The 20,843-nt window shown below is 43.0% G+C and overlaps 1 protein-coding gene across 4 annotated transcripts in view; it reads left to right on the top strand.

The window, feature by feature from the left end:
• Positions 1 to 20,843, top strand: part of FAM135B (family with sequence similarity 135 member B) — a 364,989-nt gene that overhangs the window by 244,062 nt on the left and 100,084 nt on the right. For all 4 annotated transcript variants that reach the window (XM_030794947.1, XM_012506834.2, XM_030794946.1 and 1 more), the window contains 2 exons: positions 113 to 286; positions 8,019 to 8,145. In XM_030794947.1, coding sequence (XP_030650807.1) covers positions 113 to 286; positions 8,019 to 8,145 — 301 coding nt within the window. The remainder of the gene's footprint in view (positions 1 to 112; positions 287 to 8,018; positions 8,146 to 20,843) is intronic.

Genomic DNA, 20,843 nt, shown 5'->3' with positions numbered 1-20,843 from the left:
AGATGATGTATGCACAGTGCATGGCCCATGGAGAGGCTTAATACAGACATGCTAGGATGACAGCAGGGGCAACCCACCATTTCTCACATGAGCTCACATGTTTGCCTTCTAGGTTGAGGGATGTGGCTGGGGCACCGATGGTCAGCAGCCGCACGCTTGGCCTGCACTTCCACCCCCGGAATGGTCTGCACCACCAGGTCCCGGTCATGTTTGACTATTTCCACCTGTCTGTCATCTCGGTGACCGTCCATGCTGCCCTGGTGGCTCTGCAGCAGCCCTTGATCAGGTATGAAGTTCGGAGGCAGCCCTGATATGTGGGAGCCACCTTCCATTGCAGGTGTGGTGGAGGGGCAGGGAGTTTTCCAGGAGAGATCAGCACATGCAAGGGGGTTTCCCTAAGGCTGCAGGTTTAAGCTTTGGGCCTCACTGAGGAGCATGCAAAAGAGGAAGGAGGAGGTCCCAAGGGGAGATTGGTGTGGAACCCTGAAGTTGAAAACCTGCAAACTATGGCTGACACCAGGAAGACTTGGAGTCTGGCTTCACATTTTTCTAACTGTACCTTCTTTGAGAAGTCATCTAATGTTCCTGAGCCACATAATCCTCTACGACAGGAACACTAATGTGTGTCCCACCTACATAAGATTTTAGTGAATCTCAAATGAAGATGGTACCAGGCACGTTAGGGGCTTCGTTTTCTTTTTCTTCCCCAAGTGGTTATTTGTTCAAATGTAGAAGGCCCATTCATTTGTTTATTTACTTATTCGAGATGGAGTCTTGCTCTTATTGCCCAGGCTGGAGTGCAATGGCACCACCTCGGCTTGCTGCAACCTCTGGTTCCCGGGCTTAAGCAATTCTCCTACCTCAGCCTCCCGAGTAGCTGGGATTACTGGCACCCGCCACCACGCCCAGCTAATTTTTGTATTTTTAGTAGAGACGGGGTTTCACCATGTTGGCCAGGCTGGTCTCAAACTCCTGACCTCAGGTGATCCACCCTCCTTGGCCTCAAAGTGCTGGGATTACAGGCGTGAGCCACCACGCCCAGCCCATTCATATGGTTTGATTCTTCCCTTCAGCGACTTTTCCCAGAACATGTTCAAGATCTTGTGAATCACTGAGGTTCTATGAATGCCCCAAGTAGAGGACAGAACTGAGAGCATCTTTCATATTGTACCATGCTCACCTGTCTTCATATCTACTCCCAGCATGGCCAGATAGGTGCATGAAATAATTTCAAAACATTACACATGCCCATGGGCAAAAGTTGCATATGTGCAATGTTTATGCATAGAATGTTGCAGCATGGTGTTTCCAAAAGGGATCTTTCCTAATTTCCCTTTTCTGAATGGCTTCTCAGTGCTGAGAGTTTAAGTGCATGTACAGGAAACTAGAATTTTCACTATGTTTGCCGTTCCTGTCCAGAAGCCCCTGTTCTTTGCTGGGTTCAGAGAGTAGGAAATTAGTTACCCATTCTGACCCATGCCACATGACCAGGAGCTGCTGCCCCTGGAGGTGATCCAGTGACCACATGCATCTTGCTGGGTTCCTTTCCTGGCTCCATTATTCTTTTATTCAGTGGGTATTTACTGGGGGCCTGCTGTGCTCTAGGGGAAGTGTAAGGGAATATGCAGTACATTCTACTATGGAATATAAAAATACTTTGGAATAGATCTTTCCCTCAGTGAGTTCACAGTCCAATGAAGTGGGCCCATTCGCATATATGAAATTATAATATGGTAAATGCTGTTGTGGTAGAGTTTGGTAGAAAATGTTACAAGATTCACAGTTACAGAAACAAAGGACAGCAGACCTGACCTTGGGAAGTGACAGGAGACATAGAATCCAGAAAGCAACAGAGAGTACTATCATCCTGTGAAGAATATTCCCAAAGGATATTCCCTAGCTGCTAATGCACTCCAAGGCTGGGCAAATCACATCCTCAACACAGAGTTAAGGGCATGATCTGTCTGCCCTCTGCGAGATGAGGCTAGCGAGGTCAGGTCCTGGGATTAGCAGGCTGTCACTGCTGAAGATGAGGCAAGAGAGGGCGACAGACAGCCTGGGGTAGGAAAGGCAGAGCTTCCTGCAGTGGATTCTGGGGCCCTAGGATCAAATTGTTCTTTCGTTGGCTGGAGTCAAGACCATCTTATCGTCTAGCCCTACCACTTGCTTTTTGGGGATCCTTGGATAAGTCACCTAACTTTTCTAGCATCTGTTTCAACATATAAGTCAATGAATGAGTCAAAGGAATTTTCATTTATTTTACTTTTATTGTTTTATTTTTTCGAGATAGTGTCTCACTCTGTCTGTCACCCAGGCTAGAGTGCAGTGATGCAAATTCAGCTCATTGCAACCTCTGCCAACTTGGCCCAAGTGATCCTTCTGCCTCAGCTCCCCAAGTAGCTGGGACTACAGGCAGGAGCCACCATGCCCGGCTAATTTTTGTATTTTTTGTGGAGACAGGGTTTCACCAAGTTGCTCATACTGGTCTCAAATTCCTGAGGTCAAGCAATCCACCCGCCTCAGCCTCCCAAAGTACTAGGATTATAGGTGTGAGCCACTGCACCCAGCCGAAATTTTTAAAAAATGAGATGTGATACTAACCCGACAGGGATGATGGGGAGGTGCAATGGGATGAAGTATATAGTGCTGCATGTGGTGAAAACATGCTTGCTTCAAGGTGGGTGTCACTAAGCTCTAGCCACTTCTAGAGAGGCCATGTCTGGAAGCTCTGAGATAAATCAAGTCTGGCATCATTAAAGTCCCAGAGTGTGGCAGAAACACATATAGACCAAACTCTAATTCCGAGCAATACCTGTTAAGCGAGGGATGTGGGAACCTAGTGTAGGGTAGGAATTAAAGGGATAGTTTTTAGGATTAGACAAACCCATGTTGCACATCTGAGCCCCCTGCTTGTTAACTCTGTTAGCTTGAGCACGTGAGTTTCAGTTTCAGTACATACCAGAAAGCTTTTGGGAGGATTAAATGAGACAGCACATGTAAAACCCTTGGCCATTCATTCAGTCGATTATTATTTAGCACCTCCCATATTCCAAGCCCTCACCTAGGCCTCATGTCTAGCACATAATAAGCACTTAATGAATGGTATGTAATTGTTAGCATGGGAAAGAAGTAATTCTACTTCAGGGACATGAGAGAAATCTTTCTAGAAGAAAAAAGCCTTTATGCTACATCCAGAGGATAAGAGACTGTGATAGTGAAAAGTGAATTTGGGATGGTAAATTGGAGTTATAGTTTAATACAGTAATTAATGACACATTAAGGAATTGAGAATTTGTTTATTGTATAAAAAGGAGGCACTGAAGGTTTTGAGCAGGAGAGTTACCTGGCAAGATCTTTGTTTTGTAAAGACTCCAGCAGCTTTGAGTTGGTTAGACCAGAAGTTACATCAGATTGGAGGCTGGTTTGGTGATGCAAAGTGTTTATGCCAACCGAAAGGGCAGAGAGCAGGTGTATTAGTCTGTTCTCACTCTGCTATGAAGAAATAACTGACAGTGGGTAATGTATAAAGGAAAGAGGTTTAACTGACAGTTTCACAGGGCTGGGGAGGTCTCAGGAAACATACAGTCATGGTGGAAGTGGAAGTAAACATGTCCTTCTTCACATGGCAGCATCAAGGAGAAGTGCTGAGCAAAAGGCGAAAAGGCCCTTATAAAACCATCAGATCTTGTGAGCACTCACTCACTATCACAAGAACAGCATGGAGGTAACTGCCTTCATGATTCAGTTACCTCCCACCAGATCCCTCCCACCACATGTGGGGATTATGGGAACTACAATTCAAGATGAGCTTTGGGTAGAGACATAGCCAAACCATATTATTCCACCCTGATCCTTCCCAAATCTCATGTCCTTGCATTTCAAAACACAATCATGCCTTTCCAACAGTTCCCCACAGTCTTAATTCATTTCAGCATTAACCCAAAAGTCCAAGTCCAAAGTCTCATCTGAGACAAGGCCTATGAGCCTGCAAAATCAAAAGCAAGTTAGTTATTTCCTAGATACTTTGGGGGTATAGGCACTGAGTAAATACATCTATTTCAAATGGGAGAAGTTGGCCAAAACAAAGGGGCTACAGGCCCCATGCAAGTCCACAATCTAATAAGGCAGTAATTAAATCTTAAAGCTCTGAAATAATCCCCTTGACTCCATGTCTCACATCCAGGTCATGCCAATGCAAGAGGTGGGCTCCCATGGCCTTGGGTAGTTCTGCCCCTTGACTTTGCAGGGTACAGTCCCCTCTACTGGCTGCTTTCATGGGCTGATGTTGAGTTTGGCTTTTCCAGGCACATGGTGCAAGCTATTGGTGGATCTACCATTCTGGAGTCTGGGGGATGGTGGCCCTCTCCTCAAGCTCCATTAGGCAGTGTCCCAGTGGGGACTCTGTGTGGGAGTTTTGACCCTATATTTCCCTTCTGCACTGCCCTAGCAGAGATTCTCCATGAGGGTTCTGCTCCTGCAGCAAACTTCTGCCTGGACATCCAGGAGTTTCCATATAGCCTCTGAAATCTAGGTGGAGATTCCCAAACCTCAATTCTTGACTTCTCTGCACGTGCAGGCTCAACATCAAGTGCAGGCTGCCAAGGCTTGAGGCTTGCACCCTCTGAAGCCATGGGCTGAGCTATACCTTGGCCCCTTTTAGCCACAACTGGAGCAGCTGGAACACAGGGCACCAAGTCCCTAGGCTGTGCACAGCAAGGGGGCCCTGGTCCCCTTAAAACCATTCTTTCTTCCTGGGCCTCTGGGCCTGTGATGGGAGGGGCTTCCATGAAGGTCTCTGACATGCCCTAGAGACATTTTCCCCATTTCCTTGGTGATTAACATTGGATCCCTCATTACTTATGCAAATTTCTGCAGCAGGCTTGAGTTTCTTTCCAGAAAATGGATTTTTCTTTTCTATTGCATCATCAGGCTGCAAATTTTCCAAACTTTTATGCTCTGCTCCCTCTTGAAAGCTTTGCCGCTTAGAAATTTCTTCCGCCAGATACCCTAAATCATCTCTCTCAAGTTCAAAATTCCACATATCTCTAGGGAAGGGGCAAAATTTTGCCAGTCTCTTTGCTAAAGCATAGCAAGAATCATCTCTGTTCCAGTTCCCAAGAAGTTCCTAATCTCCATCTGAGACACCTCAGCCTGGACTTCATTGCCCATATCACTATCAGCAATTTGGTTAAAACCATTCAACATGTCTCTAGGAAGTTCCAAACTTTACCACATCTTCCTGTCTTCTGAGCCCTCCAAGTCTCTAGGAAATTCCAAACTTTCTCACATTTTCCTATCTTCTTCTGAGCCCTTCAAACTCTTCCAACCTCTGCCTGTTACTCAGTTCTAAAGTCGCTCCCACATTTTTGGGTGTCCTTATAGCAGCACTCCACTCTGTGTGGTACCAGTTTACTGTATTAGTCCATTCTTATGCTGCTATGAAGAAACACCCAAGATTGGGTAATTAATAAAGAAAAGAGGTTTAATTGACTCACAGTGCTGCGGGGCTGAGGTGGCCTCAGGAAATACAATCATGGTGGAAGGGGAGGCAAACATGTCCTTCTTCACATGGCGGCAGCAAGGAGAAGTGCTGAGCAAATGGGGGAAAGCCCCTTATAAAACCATCAGATCTCATGTGAACTCACTCACTAGCAGGAGAATGGCATGGAGATAAACACCCCCATGATTCAATTACCTCTCACTGGGTCCCTCCCACAACATGTGGGTATTAGGAAAACTACAATTCAAGATGAGATTTGGATGGGGACACAGTGAAACCATATCAGCACACTTCACTCCAATTTTATAATGGGGGCCCTGATACTATTCTAATGAGAATTTGGGAATCTTAGAAATCGTAGTAAAATATTTAACCTTCCGACAGAAAGAGTCTTTTGTAAGTTTGTCTGCAGCAACTTGCTGGAGTGAAACACAGACAGAAATTCACAGTAAGGGCTAGCCTTCTCCAGAGATGGGGATAAAAATAGAACTGTCTTCTGTCCTCTGGATTTTGCAGGAAGAACTTCTATCAGTTGGATCACAGCAGCTGGAAACAAAGGGAATCCTTTAAGCTTGTGGGAAATACCTGTCAAATAGGGCAAGCACTAGCTTTTCCAGAAAAGCAGTTTTTTGCAGCATCAGTTAAATACAATTATCACGGAACGGTGTGAAATTAACATTTAACCTCTAAAACCTCTTAGCCTTCACTAAAACAAGCTGAAGCAAAGAATCCAATTTTTAACCCCCAAATGGATATGATTGGATTTCACTTGAGGAATTCAGATCCACCAGAAAAGCTAATTAAGACCACCCATAAGTAAACAACAAGTTATTTTAGTTATTAATTTGCAGTCTGTCCAGTGAATGTGCCAGGAGTGTCCACATACACACTTTCTACTTTTCTTCTGGAATATTCCTTCTATCCATCTTATAGCTAAATTATAGAGTTGCTTCAACTTGCAATTCAAAACAAATCAGAACGATGATTCCATTTTATTATATGTGTGGTATTAGCAACAGATAGCTCCTAGCATTGATGGAAGCCTTGCTGCTTGCCAGATAGTATACTGGAAGCTGCCTCTGGCTTATCCCATGAGACCCCCACAACCACCACATGGCTAGGGTGCTGGTATCAAACCTTCTGACAGGGAGAAGCAGTGGTAGGGATATTAAAAACTTGCCTCAGGTCACACAGCCTTTAGGGAGTTGAACCCTGAGAGGCTGAGTTTATTGCCTCCTCACTGCTTGACCATACTCTGAGGATCATCTCTGGACACATTCTTTTCACCTCGTTTGCCTCATAAATTGTTCTCCTGCACACACTGGCCTGAGTTTTCCTGCACTATATTACATCTATTGGTTTCCTTTGCTCTCTAGACAAATGTCTTTAAGGTGAAGGCTGTGCCTCAATCATCTTATCATCCTAGTGCCTAACCCACTGCCTGGCATATGGTATGGGCCTAATAAATATTTGAATAAATGAATTAAACAGAAATATAATGCTAAATTTATTTTCCTGTCAATATTTTAAGCAGGAACCTGGATCTCTTGGATTAAGCCCTTCCGCAAATATTTCTTGAGCACCCATAGTGAAGATGATGAAGATGATGTCACTGGGGCTATTTATTGTCAAGACCCTCTTTGCCATCAGAGACTTTAAATTTTACTGAGGGACTAAAACATGCCTAGAATATAGTACCCACAATATGACAAAACATCCGTTAGAAAAGAAATTGAATAGAAGATATCTAAAAAAGAATATGAGTATAAGTAAACATTACTGTCGCATCAATTGATGAAAAATCAAACAGGTAAAGATAGAGGAAGATGATCGTAAACTCAAATATGATAAATTTGAATAATCACACATCTTTTCCTAATCTCCTTTGGTCCTGAAATTGATCATGCCATCACAATATGTCCATTAATCTTTGGATTGCAGAGCTGGGCAGGAACTGCACATTTGTGAGCTGAGCAGGTTATGGTCTTCCCAATTAGCATTGACACAGTGAGTGCTTTCTGGCTTATGACAGTCTTTGACATTATATTAGACTCTCATGCGGATCATGGAGGAAGATGTTTTATGCTTTTCCACAGAAGAAAAGAGGTCCAAGGAGGGGGGAGGGGGTGGAAGGAGCAGAGACAGGACTCAGACCTTGTCCGGTCAGAGTTGCCCCTGAAAATTCCGGAGCCCGTGTCACCTTCCCCTCCAGTGATATAAGCTTGGAGCTCGGCTTCAGTGTTCCTTATAGGTATGTTGTTGGCATTTAGGGTGGGCATTTACATGCACGCATTGTAGGATGTGTATGATCTTTGACTTTCAAGCTTATGTGCCAGTTGTACCCTCTTTATCATCAAGACATCCGCAAATGTCACATGCAAACACCCCCTAGGGGGTGAACTACTACTAAATAAATTATCTCAAAGGCTTCACAGGAATACCCCTCAAAGGGGCTGAGTTAATGGCACCATCAGTTTCTTTACCTCCTTTTTCACCCTTTCAATTATCTTTCGTTTAGTTTTACTCGTCCAGGAAGAGGCTCCTGGCTTGGTAAAGGTGGCCCAGACACCGGACAAGAACAGTCTATCATTTCTCTGGAAAACTTGGTCTTTGGAGCTGTATACTGCAAGCCGACTTCCTCAGAGGTAAGGCCTACATGGGGCAGTTGCTTCAAAACTTTCAAACTTGGCTTTGCAGAGTGTATGTTCTATGAGATTCATGCTTCTTTGAAACATCCCCTTCAGAGATTTTTGCTAATTTGACCCTTCCTTTCACCATCTTCCCACCCCTTGTTTTTATCACTACAAGCTCTATCAGACATATTTCTAAGGCCAAGCCCTGGAATAGATACAGGGAATATGGTCTTCCTATGATACTTCTTATATGTGGTCTCTTGGAAGAAGACGATTCTCTGTAGGTCAGGAGGCTGTGCTGTGAGGGGGCCACTCAGACTATGTGGTAACATTGAAAGCCATGCCTGGTTTCAAAACCTGGCTTCCACTTTCATTTGTGCACTCTCTGAACATCAGTTTTCCCACCTGTAGAGTGGGCTCCCCAATAGCTAATAATCTCATGGAGTGTTATATGTACCAAATGTTGTAATAAATGTAAAGTTCCTAGCCTGGTATCCAATACTCACTAGCCGCTGACTAAATATGCATATCCTGTCCTTACCCTTGTTCTTTTATCCTAGGAAACATGCCCTACTCTTCTGTGATGTGCAGGGCTTTAACCACACAGGGTATGATTCTGCTCATATTTCTCCCGAGCCAGTATGTGCTGTGTTTTTATTAGTGGCCTACTCATAAATAACCAGCCTGTATTATTCAGGGTTCTCCAGAGAAACAGGACCAATACAGCCAGTAGAACACACACACGCACACACACACACACACAAAGAGATTTATCATAAGTAATTGACTCACATGATTTTGGAGGCTGAGAAGCCCCTAAATCTTCAGTCAGCAAGCTGGAGACCCAAGAGTGCAGATGGTATCACTCCAGTCCAAGGCGAAAGGCCTCAGAACAAGGAAAGCTAGTGTTATAAGGCCCATTGCAAGTCTAAGTCCAAAGGCGGGAGAAAACTGATGTCCCAGATCAAAGACGATAAATAAGAGAGACAGTTTTCTCTCACTCAGTCTGTTTGTCCTATTCAGGCCCTCAATGGATTGGATAAGGCCTATTCATGTTGGAGAGGGCTATCTGCTTTATTCAACTGACCAGTTCATCCAGACATACCCTCACAGGCTTACCCAGAATAATGTTCAACCGAACATCTGGGCACCTTGTGGCCCACGTAAGTTGACACATAAAAGTAACTGTCAGGTTAATAGTAACTATCACTACTAATTTCTGAGTAGCCCATATTATAAGTGTGATAAACTGTCCATGCCCAGTCAGCCCCCCAAAAGAGGTGCTCTATCCTCCTATACAGTCAGGCTCTGTGCACAGACTGTCCAGAATATTAGGTAATGCACTCAGCTGGCTCTTCTGTGATGTCATCTTTGCTAGCTCTGAGACCCAGCCAGGAGGTCTGGTGGCAAAAGCTGCCCAAGTCATGTCTTCTTCTGGTCCAAGCTGCTGTGTCACATGATTTTATGGTCCTGAGAAGCGAAGAAAAGAGTTGTCAAGAACCTGCTGAGGGGATCTGAAGCCAGAATGGGGTTCTGTGCCATGGAAGGAGCAGATTTTAGAGCCAAATAAGACCAGTTCCCGGGTAGACTCCAGTGACTTGTAGATGCAGAACTTCAGTCAACCACTGAGCTTCTCAGAACCTGACGTCCTTAGCACTGACGCAGGGCCCAGCAGATAGGAACTGAATGAGTAAGAAAGCGAGTGGAAAGCAGTGAGCCCTGTAGCATGTCGTTGGACTATCCGTGCTGCACGTCCTTTGCTATAGGACCATCACTGAGGCAAAGCTCCCCGTGGTCGGCTGAAGCCTTTGCTGTGACTACATCACAGTTCAGCTTCTCCCTTTGTCCACTCTTCCTTCTTTCGGCCCCCACATGGGCTGGCACCTTGAGTTTCAGTAGACCCCATGTGGAGACTGAAGAGCCTCAGAGGCAGGGCTGGCCCTCAGAGCCTCAGTAGATCTACTGCCTGAAAATCTTCCACTCAAACTCTGTTTTCCAGGGAGTGTGGCCTGGGGCATTAGGGAATGTCAATGGTCACAGATCAATTCAAAACACTTTCAACACTCATCTCCCAAGCCAAGGGCTTTTGCTGAGGCTGCCACAAGAACTTATGAAGATGATTATGAGAAGGTTTCTGTCCTGAAGGACTCTGATGTGCAACTCCCTGTACACACTCCAAGACTTTGTCAGGTGCCACCACTAATATGAAAGTACTCTCTGATTTCTTAAAAAGAAATACTTTCTCTTCAATTCTCTAGGCATTTCTGTCCCTCCTCCACTGGGCTCTGAATGGCTGGGAATAGAAACCACCTCATTCAGCTCCCCATCCCTAGGGCCAGCACCATGCTTGCCATACTCAGTGCTCAATAAAAGTGTGGGGAATGAATGATACAAATGTGTGAATCATATTCATGTAGGAAGCTGAGCAGCAAGGCACTGAGGCCACACAGACTATTCATTGCTTCACATGGCAGGAGCCAGTAACCAAATGGGAGGCAGCTGTGGAGTGAGGGGCATCTCTGCTGACGTGTGCGTGGCCAGCTCAGAACGTTAGACCTGGTATGGTGTGGGATGGAATGGCACACATGATAGACCATTTCAGTCCACCGGACTCTGTTACAGATGACACATCTGAGCATGGCCCAGCCAAATTTCTATCTCTGAGACTGTTACGATGCGGTAGAAAGCAGACTCTGGTTACAAATGCCTCTTGTGATGAATGCAATGTGGCTTTGGGGAACTCATTCACTCTTGTGGAAACTTGGTTTTCTTTTCTTTTTTTTTTTTTATACTTTAAGTTCTAGGGTACATGTGCACAACGTGCAGGTTTGTTACATATGTATACATGTGCCATGTTGGTGTGCTACACCCATTAATTTGTCATTTACATTAGGTATATCTCCTAATGCTATCCTGCCCCCCTCCCCCCACCCCATGACAGGCCCCGGTGTGTGATGTTCCCCGCCCTGTGTCCAAGTGTTCTCATTGTTCAATTCCCACCTATGAGTGAGAACATGCGGTGTTTGGATTTTTGTCCTTGCGATCGTTTGCTGAGAATGATGGTTTCCAGCTTCAGCCATGTCCCTACAAAGAACATGAACTCATCCTTTTTTATGGCTGCATAGTATTCCATGCTGTATGTGTTCCACATTTTCTTAATCCAGTCTATCATTGATGGACATTTGGATTGGTTCCAAATCTTTACTATTGTGAATAGTGCCACAATAAACATACGTGTGCATGTGTCTTTATAGCAGCATGATTTATAATCCTTTGGGTATATATCCAGTAATGGGATGGCTGGGTCAAATGGTATTTCTAGTTCTAGATCCTTGAGGAATCGCCACACTGTCTTCCACAAATGTTGAACTAGTTAAACTAAAGAGCTTCTGCACAGCAAAAGAAACTACCATCACAGTGAACAGGCAACCTACAGAATGGGTGAAAATTTTTGCAATCTACTCATCTGACAAAGGGCTAATATCCAGAATTTACAAAGAACTCAAACAAATTTACAAGAAAAAAACAACCCCATCAACAAGTGGATGAAGGATATGAACAGACACTTCTCAAAAGAAGACATTTATGCAGCCAACAGACACATGAAAAAATGCTCATCATCACTGGCCATCAGAGAAATGCAAATCAAAACCACAATGAAATACCATCTCACACTAGTTAGAATGGCGATCATTAAAAAGTCAGGAAACAACAGGTGCTGGAGAGGATGTGGAGAAATAGGAACACTTTTACACTGTTGGTGGGACTGGGAAGCTTAGTTTTCTTAACTGTAAAATGGGATCACATCTACCTTCTAGGGAGGATTTCAGAAGTTAATGTGTGTAAAAACATCTCAGAAATAGACTTAGGCCCATGGTACAGTATAGCATTTTCTTTTTATTTCTCTTCTTGGCTGTTTTTGGGGATGTGTGTCAAAGCAGACATCCCTGTCTTTGACCAGACTCAGATAAAATGGTTTATTTGTGAGTGCTTAGCTTTGAACTTGCTCATGGAGTTTAGCTCAATGGGTTATTTTCAGAACTTGATTCTTTTCCTGTGCATTTTCCATTTGGGTCCCATCCCATTATGCAGATTCAGTGCTGTGCACCCACCCTGTGCCTTCCCACCAGACAAGTGCTGCCAAGCAAAGAATAAAATCCACTCCCTCCACCTCCTCTGGGAGCTTTGTATCCAAATCCCTGAGAAGCCCAGCGCATTAACAAATAACATTGGAATCCGCACAGATTGTAGCATCAGCTGGAAGTATTAGAGAACAGGTGTTCCCTTCAAAATAAGCCTTTCCTTGCAGAGACATTTGCAAGACTGGAGTTTCATAGCAAAATGAGCTGATTGGCGTAAAAAATCACAGGGAGGTGAGGGTTGCTGAGACAGGCCATGTCTTTTTCTCATTAGCCCCGGCCCTCTGCTCTCGTGGCCTCTGTTCTTTCCTGCAGCACCTTTGACATCTAGATATTCCACATTTAGAGTTGGTGGAGCAAGCGCTTATGTTCCCTCTGCATCTGAAACCAGCAGCTTCACACTAGGGGAATTATTTACCCTCTTTGACTCTTGGCTTATCAGTCAAAGGAGATACTAATGCCTGGCTCACAGGGTTGCTGAGAGGATTAAATGAAATAAGCTTATAAAGGCCCTGAGCATACAGCCTGACACAAACATGCCCAATAAAAGCCTCCTGCTGATATTATTTTTTTCTGTGATTTGTCCACATAATTAAATCAAATGTTAGTCCAAGAACTCCAATGCAGCTTTGTGGTGAGACATTGAGTGAAGAGTCTGCCACGTGGTTTTCCTCAGTGCCAACCTGCTGTGTGACCTTGGGCCGGGCACCTACGCTTTCTGGGTCTCAGTTTCTCAAGGTATAGAGAGAGAATTGGATATGATCATCCCAGAGGCCTCCTTTAGCCTTTTGTGTGCTGCTTTTACTGTGAGATCCCTGACACTGCCTGGTCCAGTTGGGGGCAGTTGGCACATGCTCGATGTGTTAGTTTCTCCCGAGTAACAGACCCATTAAGTTGTATATGTGTGTGTGTGAATGTGTGTGTGTGTATATTTTAAGATTTGAAGAAATTGGGTCACGCACTTGTGGAGGCTGGCAAGTCTGAAGTCTACAGAGTAGGCTGGCAGGTTGGAGACCCAGGGAAGAGTTGCCATCCAAGTTGAATGCAGTCTGCTGGCAGAATTTCTTTTTCTTTGGGGAAAGTCAGTCTTTTTCTACTGAAAGATCTTCAACTGACTGAACAGGGCCCACCCGTACGACTGAGGGTTATCTGCTTTACTCAAAGTCTAATGATTTAAATATTAATGTCCTTTAAAAGATGCCTTCACAGAAACATCTGTAATGTTGGACCAAATACCTGGGTCTTGTGAACTGGCCAGGTTGAGACATAAATAGCCATCACAGCTGATGAATACTCAGGCTCTGACAGACGGTCATTAAAGATCAAGGATTCAGGCTGGGCACTGTGGCTCATGCCTGTAGTGCCAGCACTTTGAGAGGCTGAGGCCGGCAGATCACCAAAGGTCAGGAGTTCAAGACCAGCCTGGCCAACATGGAGAAACCCCATCTCTATTAAAAATACAAAAATTAGTTGGGTGTGTTGGCAGGCATCTGTAATCCCAGCTACTGAGGAGGTTGAGGCAGAAGAATCACTTGAATCCTGGAGGCAGAGGTTGCGGTGAGCCGAGATTGTACCACTGCACTCCAGCCTGGGTGACAGAGTAAAACTCTGTCTCCAAAAAAAAAAAAAAAAAAGGATCCAGTTACTCAGAGTGAGGTGCACCCTGTTCTTCCCCAAGGAGGGCTGCACACCCCTTTTCTTCTCACTGACATAAGGAGGGCTGTTCCGTCATCCAAGGGAGGAATGGCAGCCTAGTGTGGAGACACGGACTTTAGGGAGATTTATTTGTCTTCAGATCTCCATTTCCTTGGGCAGGGGCTTTAGTACATGTGCTCATTTATTCATCTCTCAGCCATTTATTCAGCCCCTACTGTGTGCTAGGATCTGTGAGCTGAAGGAACTAAGACAATGAATAAAACTCAGTGCCAACCCTTAATGGATCCTGTGATCCATTCACCATGTTGTACATGAAACAATGGAGTAATTAAAAATTACACATTTCACAATAGTGTGAAAAGTGTGTTATTGATCATTTCAAATCACATTTTTGAACATCTACTTTACATCAAATATGCTGGTAAGCCACTTATGTGCACGGACTCCTTCAATTCACACAATGGCCCTTTCATGTTTCCTTTTACAAATGAAGACATTGAGACTGGGAGAGGTTAAGTATGTCACTGCTGCCACACAGCTGAGCAGGGACCAAGCTGGAGTTTTAAATCAGTGAGCCTGATGCCATCTCCTCATCCCCATTATTAACCATGACGTGAATGTTTAAACAAAGAAGGTTATGATGCCTTTTGTCCCTCTTTGGAAGGACATGATAATATTCTAGTGTGTATGTGGGGATGTGTGTGTGTGTGTGTGTATGTGTGTGTTCTTTATCCGTTTATTCACTGATGGACATTTAAGTTGTTTCCATGTTTTGGCTTTTGTGAATAATGCGCCAATGAACGTGGGAGTGCCAATTTCTCTTGGAAATCCTGATTTCAAATATTTTGGATATATATCCAGAAGTGGGACTCTAGACTCTAAGCTCCACCAGAGCAGGGTGGGTTTCTGATTTATTTACCTATGTATGCCTGGCACATGACATACGACCACGAAGCCTTTGTTGAGTAAATGAGTGTTGGATGCCTTGGAATCTGAGAACATCTGAATGCAGAACAAAAGAACTTATAGAGTGTCAGGCATTTGACTTTCCCAGCAGACCTGTTTCCAGCCTACACATTGAGCCTCCCAGTTCCTTGGCTCACCCTCAGAGATCATAGGTTCGGCCTTGCAGTGGGGAGCACCTTTCTCTGAGATGAGTGTGCTGGCCAACAAAGTGAAATCCTCCTTCCTTTGTTTTACTGAGAAGATGGTTTCCCAGACAGAGGAATGCATGTCATTGAGAAAACGTACAAGGTTGCCACTCTGAAGCTGTCTTTAAGTCGAACTGCAGAGAATCGTAGAACACTATCTTCCTCAGAGTGGGTAATGCTCACACTGGACAAGAGGATGTGCTTAGCTTTATAAGTCTCCTTCCATGCCGAGCCTTGTGCCATGACAGCCCCTTCTCCTCTGATGGGAGGTGTGTGCCTGGCAGGGCAGGGTGGGGAGGGGGAAACTGAGGCACAGAGCTGCCTCTCAGTCAGAAATCTTATTTCTCCTAAGTAGGCTCTTCTTTTTATTCTCTTATACCCATTTCTATTGGATTCTTTGCACTTTGCCCTTGCTTTGAGTATGCCCTTGCTTGTTATTGTGAACACCCTGATATTCTTTTCATGAGGATGTAGAGTCACATATGTAAGACACAGACATGCATAATTATCATTAAACATGTCATTATGTTGTCTCTGGACAGGACATCTCTTTGAGCAGAGATACTGCCATTGGTTTATTCACTAATCAAACATTAATCAAGCATTAACTCTGTCTCAGGCACTGTTCAAGGGGTTTGTGATGCTGCAATGGAAATGACAGTCTTCATCCCAGCCTGGTGTAGCATCTTCATTTCTAGAGCCCTTGGTGCCCATTAATTTCTGACACATTGTGGGTGCTCAGTTAGTGCTGAATCAATAAGTGAGGTGAGGAGATAGAGACTTATATCTTCTTATATCTACGATGAGTGGCCACTATAGATGTAGCCATCAGACATAGTAGGCACAGTGGCTAGGGTCTACAGTACTTTTTAAGGACCAAAGGAATGTTTTGATTTCTTTTAAAATCAGAAAAAAATAAGGAATATGGTCCAGTCTGAATTATAGTCACCTTTATACAAACAGGTGCAAAAATATAATTTTAAATACCTGTTTTATGGATGAAGGAGGCCTATGAAGGCAAAGGTGCCTGGGGCCCACAAAAGTCATAATTCAGCTCTGAGAGCAATTATTATTATCCCTCATTATTGTCTCTTGATTATAGACATAGAAAAATTGAGCCCAATGAGCCTAGAGGACTTCCCCAAGGCCTGAAGATGTGAACCTAGAACTCATTCCTCTCTGGCCCCAGGCTTTGCTAACACTCATTGCAGCAGCAAGTCTGCCTGCCTGCACACGGAGTGTGCCACAAGGACATTTGTACACCGATGAAGTAGCTGAATGCAAGAGGTGCCGCTGTTTGACATTTGTGAATAATATGCTTTAAGGTTAACTACCTAGAGAAGGACCAAAGTTACCAGAAAAAAAATGTTTTTCAGGCTCATCCGCATGGTTACATGTGGCAGGATTTCATTCTTTATTAAGACAGAATAATATTCTGGTGTGTATGTGTATACAGATATATTTTTCTTCATCCATTCATTCATTGATAGACATGTACGTTGTTTCCATATCTTAGCTATTGTGAATGATGCTGCAATGAACAAGGGAGTGCAGATTTCTCTTGGAGATTCTGATTTCAAATGTTTTGGATATATATTCAGAAATGGGATTTCTGGATCACATCATAATTATATTTTTAGCATTTTGAGATGCCACCATATTGTTTTTCATAGTGACTGCACTATTCTACATTTCTATCAATGTTGTACAACGATTCAAATTTCTCCATGTTCTTGTCAATACTTATCTGTTATACTGTTGTCAACACTTGTCTTTTTTTTACAAGATAAGTGTTGACAAGTTTAATTTGTTTGAGTCTTTTAATGTAAAAGTCAGCAGTATTGCTTGCTTATACACCATCCTTTTTATTACTAAAAATTGCCTTGTTCCATGTCATCAGCCTTCTGATACCTTGCTCCTTACCGATATTTCTGGGCATGATGAGAGATGTCATGTGGTGACAATGAGGTATGAAGTGATATCTCATTTTGTTTTTTAATTGCATTTCCTTAATAATTAGTGATGCTGAGTATCATTTCATATGCCCATTTGCCATTTGTATGTCTTCTTTGGATAAATGACTATTCAAGTCCTTTGCCAATTTTAAAAATCAAGTTTATTTATTTATTTATTTTGTTGTTGTTGTCGTTGTTGTTGTTGAATTGTAGGAGTTCCTTATGTATTTTGGACATTAACCCCTTATTGGATATGTGGTTTGCAAATATTTTTCTTCCGTTCTGCAGGTTACATTTTCACTCTGTTGATTGTTTCCTTTGTAGTGCAGATACTTTTTAGTTTTGTGTAGTCCTGCTCATCTATTTTTGCTTTCCTTGCTGTTCATTTGGTGTCATATCCAAGAAATCATTGCCAAGATTAATGTCATGAAGCATTCCCCTTATGTTTTCTTCTAGGAGTTTTACAGTTTTGGGTCTGACGTTTAAGTGTTTAACCCATTTGAGTTGATTGTTGTATATGGTGTAAGATATTGGTCCAATGTCATTCTTTTATGCGTGGATATCCAGTTTTCCCATCATCATTTGTTGCGGAGACAGCCATTTTCCCATTGTGTGCTCTTAATACCTTATCCAAGATCAGTTGACTGTACATGAGTTGGGTCATTTCTTAGTTTTCTATTATTATGTTAAAACCACTTTATTGAGGTATGAGTGGCATAAAACCTGTACATATTTAGCGTCTACAATTTGGTGAGTTTGGATGGGCTTGCAATTTGATTCAGTTGGTCTATATATCTGCTTTTATGCCATTACCATACTGTTTTAATTACTATAGCTCTGCAATATATTTTGAAATCAGGACATGTGATGCCTGCAGCTTTGTACTTCTTTCTCAAGTTTGCTTTGGCTATTTGAGATCATTTGTAATTCCATATGAATTTTAGGACTATGCTCAGTGACATCAGCTAGTCACAGAACAACAAATACTACAGGATTCCACTCATATGAGGTATCTAATATAGTCAAGCTCATAGAAAAAGATAGTATAATAGTGGTTGACAGTGGTGAGGGGGAGAGTGGGAGGTTGCTGTTCAATGGGTATAAAATTTTAGTTATATGGGATGGATAAATTCTAGATATCTGCTGTAAAACATTGTGCCTATATTAAAAATACTGTATTGAACACTTACAATTTTGTTAAGAGGATAGATTTCAAATTAAAAGTTTTTACTAGAATTTTTAAAAATGACATAAGTTACCAAGAAAACATAAAAACACGTTATTTAAAGAAAAAAGTTTTATAGTTAAACAACTGTATTTCATAACTTCTATTTTAAGAATTAATACAAAATTTTAAAGTTTATCTTTTAAATGATTGCTTGATTTAATAAAATCCTGCAAGATAAATACACGTTGCTATACCATACACACACTAAGGGGGGCTTTGAGTAAATGGTGCAATACATGAATCTGCATATGAATCCAACATATTTCCACAGGTCATTTTCATGAATCATATAAATCAATAAAAATGGTTCTTTAATGCAAAGGTCTACAGTATTGCTAAATTATACACCACCGTTTTTTATGACTGAAAATTGCCTTGTTCCACATTGTCTGCCTTCTGAAGCCTTGCTCCACACCAGTATTTCTGGGCATGATGAAGATGAGGCACTGGAATTCCTTCCCAGACAGTAGTCCGGGACTCCCCAACTGTGTCCTTGGTGCCCAGCATGGCTCACGGTGCATGACAGACATGAAAGTAGATACATACTGAGTGAGTACAAGGTGACAGAGCAGCAGGGCATACAGCAAGAATAGTGGCCTTGGAGTAAGGAAACATGGTAGGGCTAAGCTTGGGTTTTTTCATGGATTAACGCAAGAGCTTGAGTGAGCCGTTTAACCATTCGGATCCTCTGTTTCTTCTTCTTTTCTTAATGGGAGGATGAAATCTTCTTAACCTATAAGATTTGTCTGGGACTCAGGAAGGGTAAGGTGTTTCCCTGTTGGGGAATCCCTTTCTCTCCACCCTCTTTTTTCTCCTTTCCCCATTCTCCCACCCAGGGATGCTGTGATGGTGACATTACAAACCCATGGATCTTGTAACATAAGTATGTCAGGTAAATGTAGTAAGTGTTTATTTATGTTTGGCTCTCTGCTGGATATTTTTAATATGCCTCCTCACACCTTCTTGAATATACTCACATTATATAGTTGAAGAAACTACAGCTCTAATAACTTAAGCAAATTGGCCAGGATCAGACAGCTGATTCCTGGCAGGGCTGGATGTGACTCCAGATCTGACTGTGTCCAACACTTGTCTTTTGTCCACTTTGAGTCACTTTTCACCTGCTCACCTCCTTTCATATTCCTGGTAAGTTGGAAGCCATATCTGTCACATTCTGTACCTAGCACGGAGTCATCAGAAATAAGTGTCTCCTTAATAAAAAGTTATATTAGTGTTTCCTCTTTTTTGCACTTAGTGAAGCTGAGTCTAAGCCATTTATTGTGCACTCATGTGACGGGGACAATGGTTATGTTAAACCCCTCAGGTGTGAGGATGAGTGTGATGGTGGTAAACAAGTCTGCCTGGTCCCTACTCTCATGGAGTTTACAAATTAGCTATTTAAAAAAATCTTGAGGACGGGAGCGGTGGCTCACGCCTGTAATCCCAGCACTTTGGGAGGTTGAGGTAGGCAAATTGCTTGAGTTCAGGAGTTTGAGACCAGCCTGGCCAACATGACAAAACCCTGTCTCTACTAAAAGTATTAAAGTTAGCTGGGTGTGGTGGCATGCACCTGTAGTCCCTGGGAGGCTGAGGCAGGAGAATTGCTTGAATCTTGTAGGCGGAGGTTGCAGTGAGCTGAGATTGCACCACTACACTCCAGTCTGGGTGACAGAGCAAGACTCCATCTCAAAATAAATACATACATAAATAAATATAAAACAAAATAAAAATAAAATAAATTAGAAATTCTTGAAAAAGTAACTTCATGTAACCTGCACATGAAAAGCCAAGCAACAAAGCAGATTTTACAACTTTGAATGTGTTTACTAGGAGACCAGAAACAGATAGATTGACAGCCTAATCAGTTTTTTAAAGAAAATTATATTGTCAAAGGAACTACCAACTTGGACTCCAAGAATGTTTGACTCTTTAAGACTGTTATCAACCCTTTGGCCTCTGATGCTATAGGGCAAGAGGTAGGCTTTAAAAAGCTTATAGTCCCCAAGGTGTCATGTTCCCACTGTCTACCTCAGAACAGTCCAAGAAGAATAAGAATAATGGTGAACAGCCTCCTAGGAGGAGACTCAGCGGGCACAGCTTACGTGAGTCCAGGGGCATGGAACAAGGAATTCCAATCAGTAGCAGAATTTGTGTCTAACCATGAGTCCATTCCCAGCTCCAGCTAGAGGGCTTTCAATTTGCCTTCCCAGCAGCATTTGAGAACTACTGTAGACCCATGGCTGCTATGAGTGAGGCTTTTCTCCATTCCTCCTAATGGGAGTGATTTTGTCAGTTATCGTCTTATTTTTCTAGTATTGTACATTCTGAAGGGTAGTGAATTTATATGTCCAGGTCTTCGGTTGTTGGACGTAAAAGAGTCACATCCAGACCTAATGCCAACCCAGCACCCATCACTCAGGGATTCTGCAGTTTCAGTATGAAGCTGGGACTTCATGAGCCTAGGGCTGTTCCCTTTGAATGTGGTTACTCTAGGTGTGGAAAGAAGAGTGAAATAGATTGTGGCTAATCAGAATGACCGTGGTGACAGAGATTGGCTGGATTCCCATTTCATCTTTACATG

Source organism: Nomascus leucogenys, chromosome 16, assembly GCF_006542625.1.
Source record: "Nomascus leucogenys isolate Asia chromosome 16, Asia_NLE_v1, whole genome shotgun sequence".
NCBI classification, from domain to species: domain Eukaryota; kingdom Metazoa; phylum Chordata; class Mammalia; order Primates; family Hylobatidae; genus Nomascus; species Nomascus leucogenys.
Note: the sequence above shows the minus strand (reverse complement) of the source record. Positions and strands in the feature narration are given on the sequence as shown.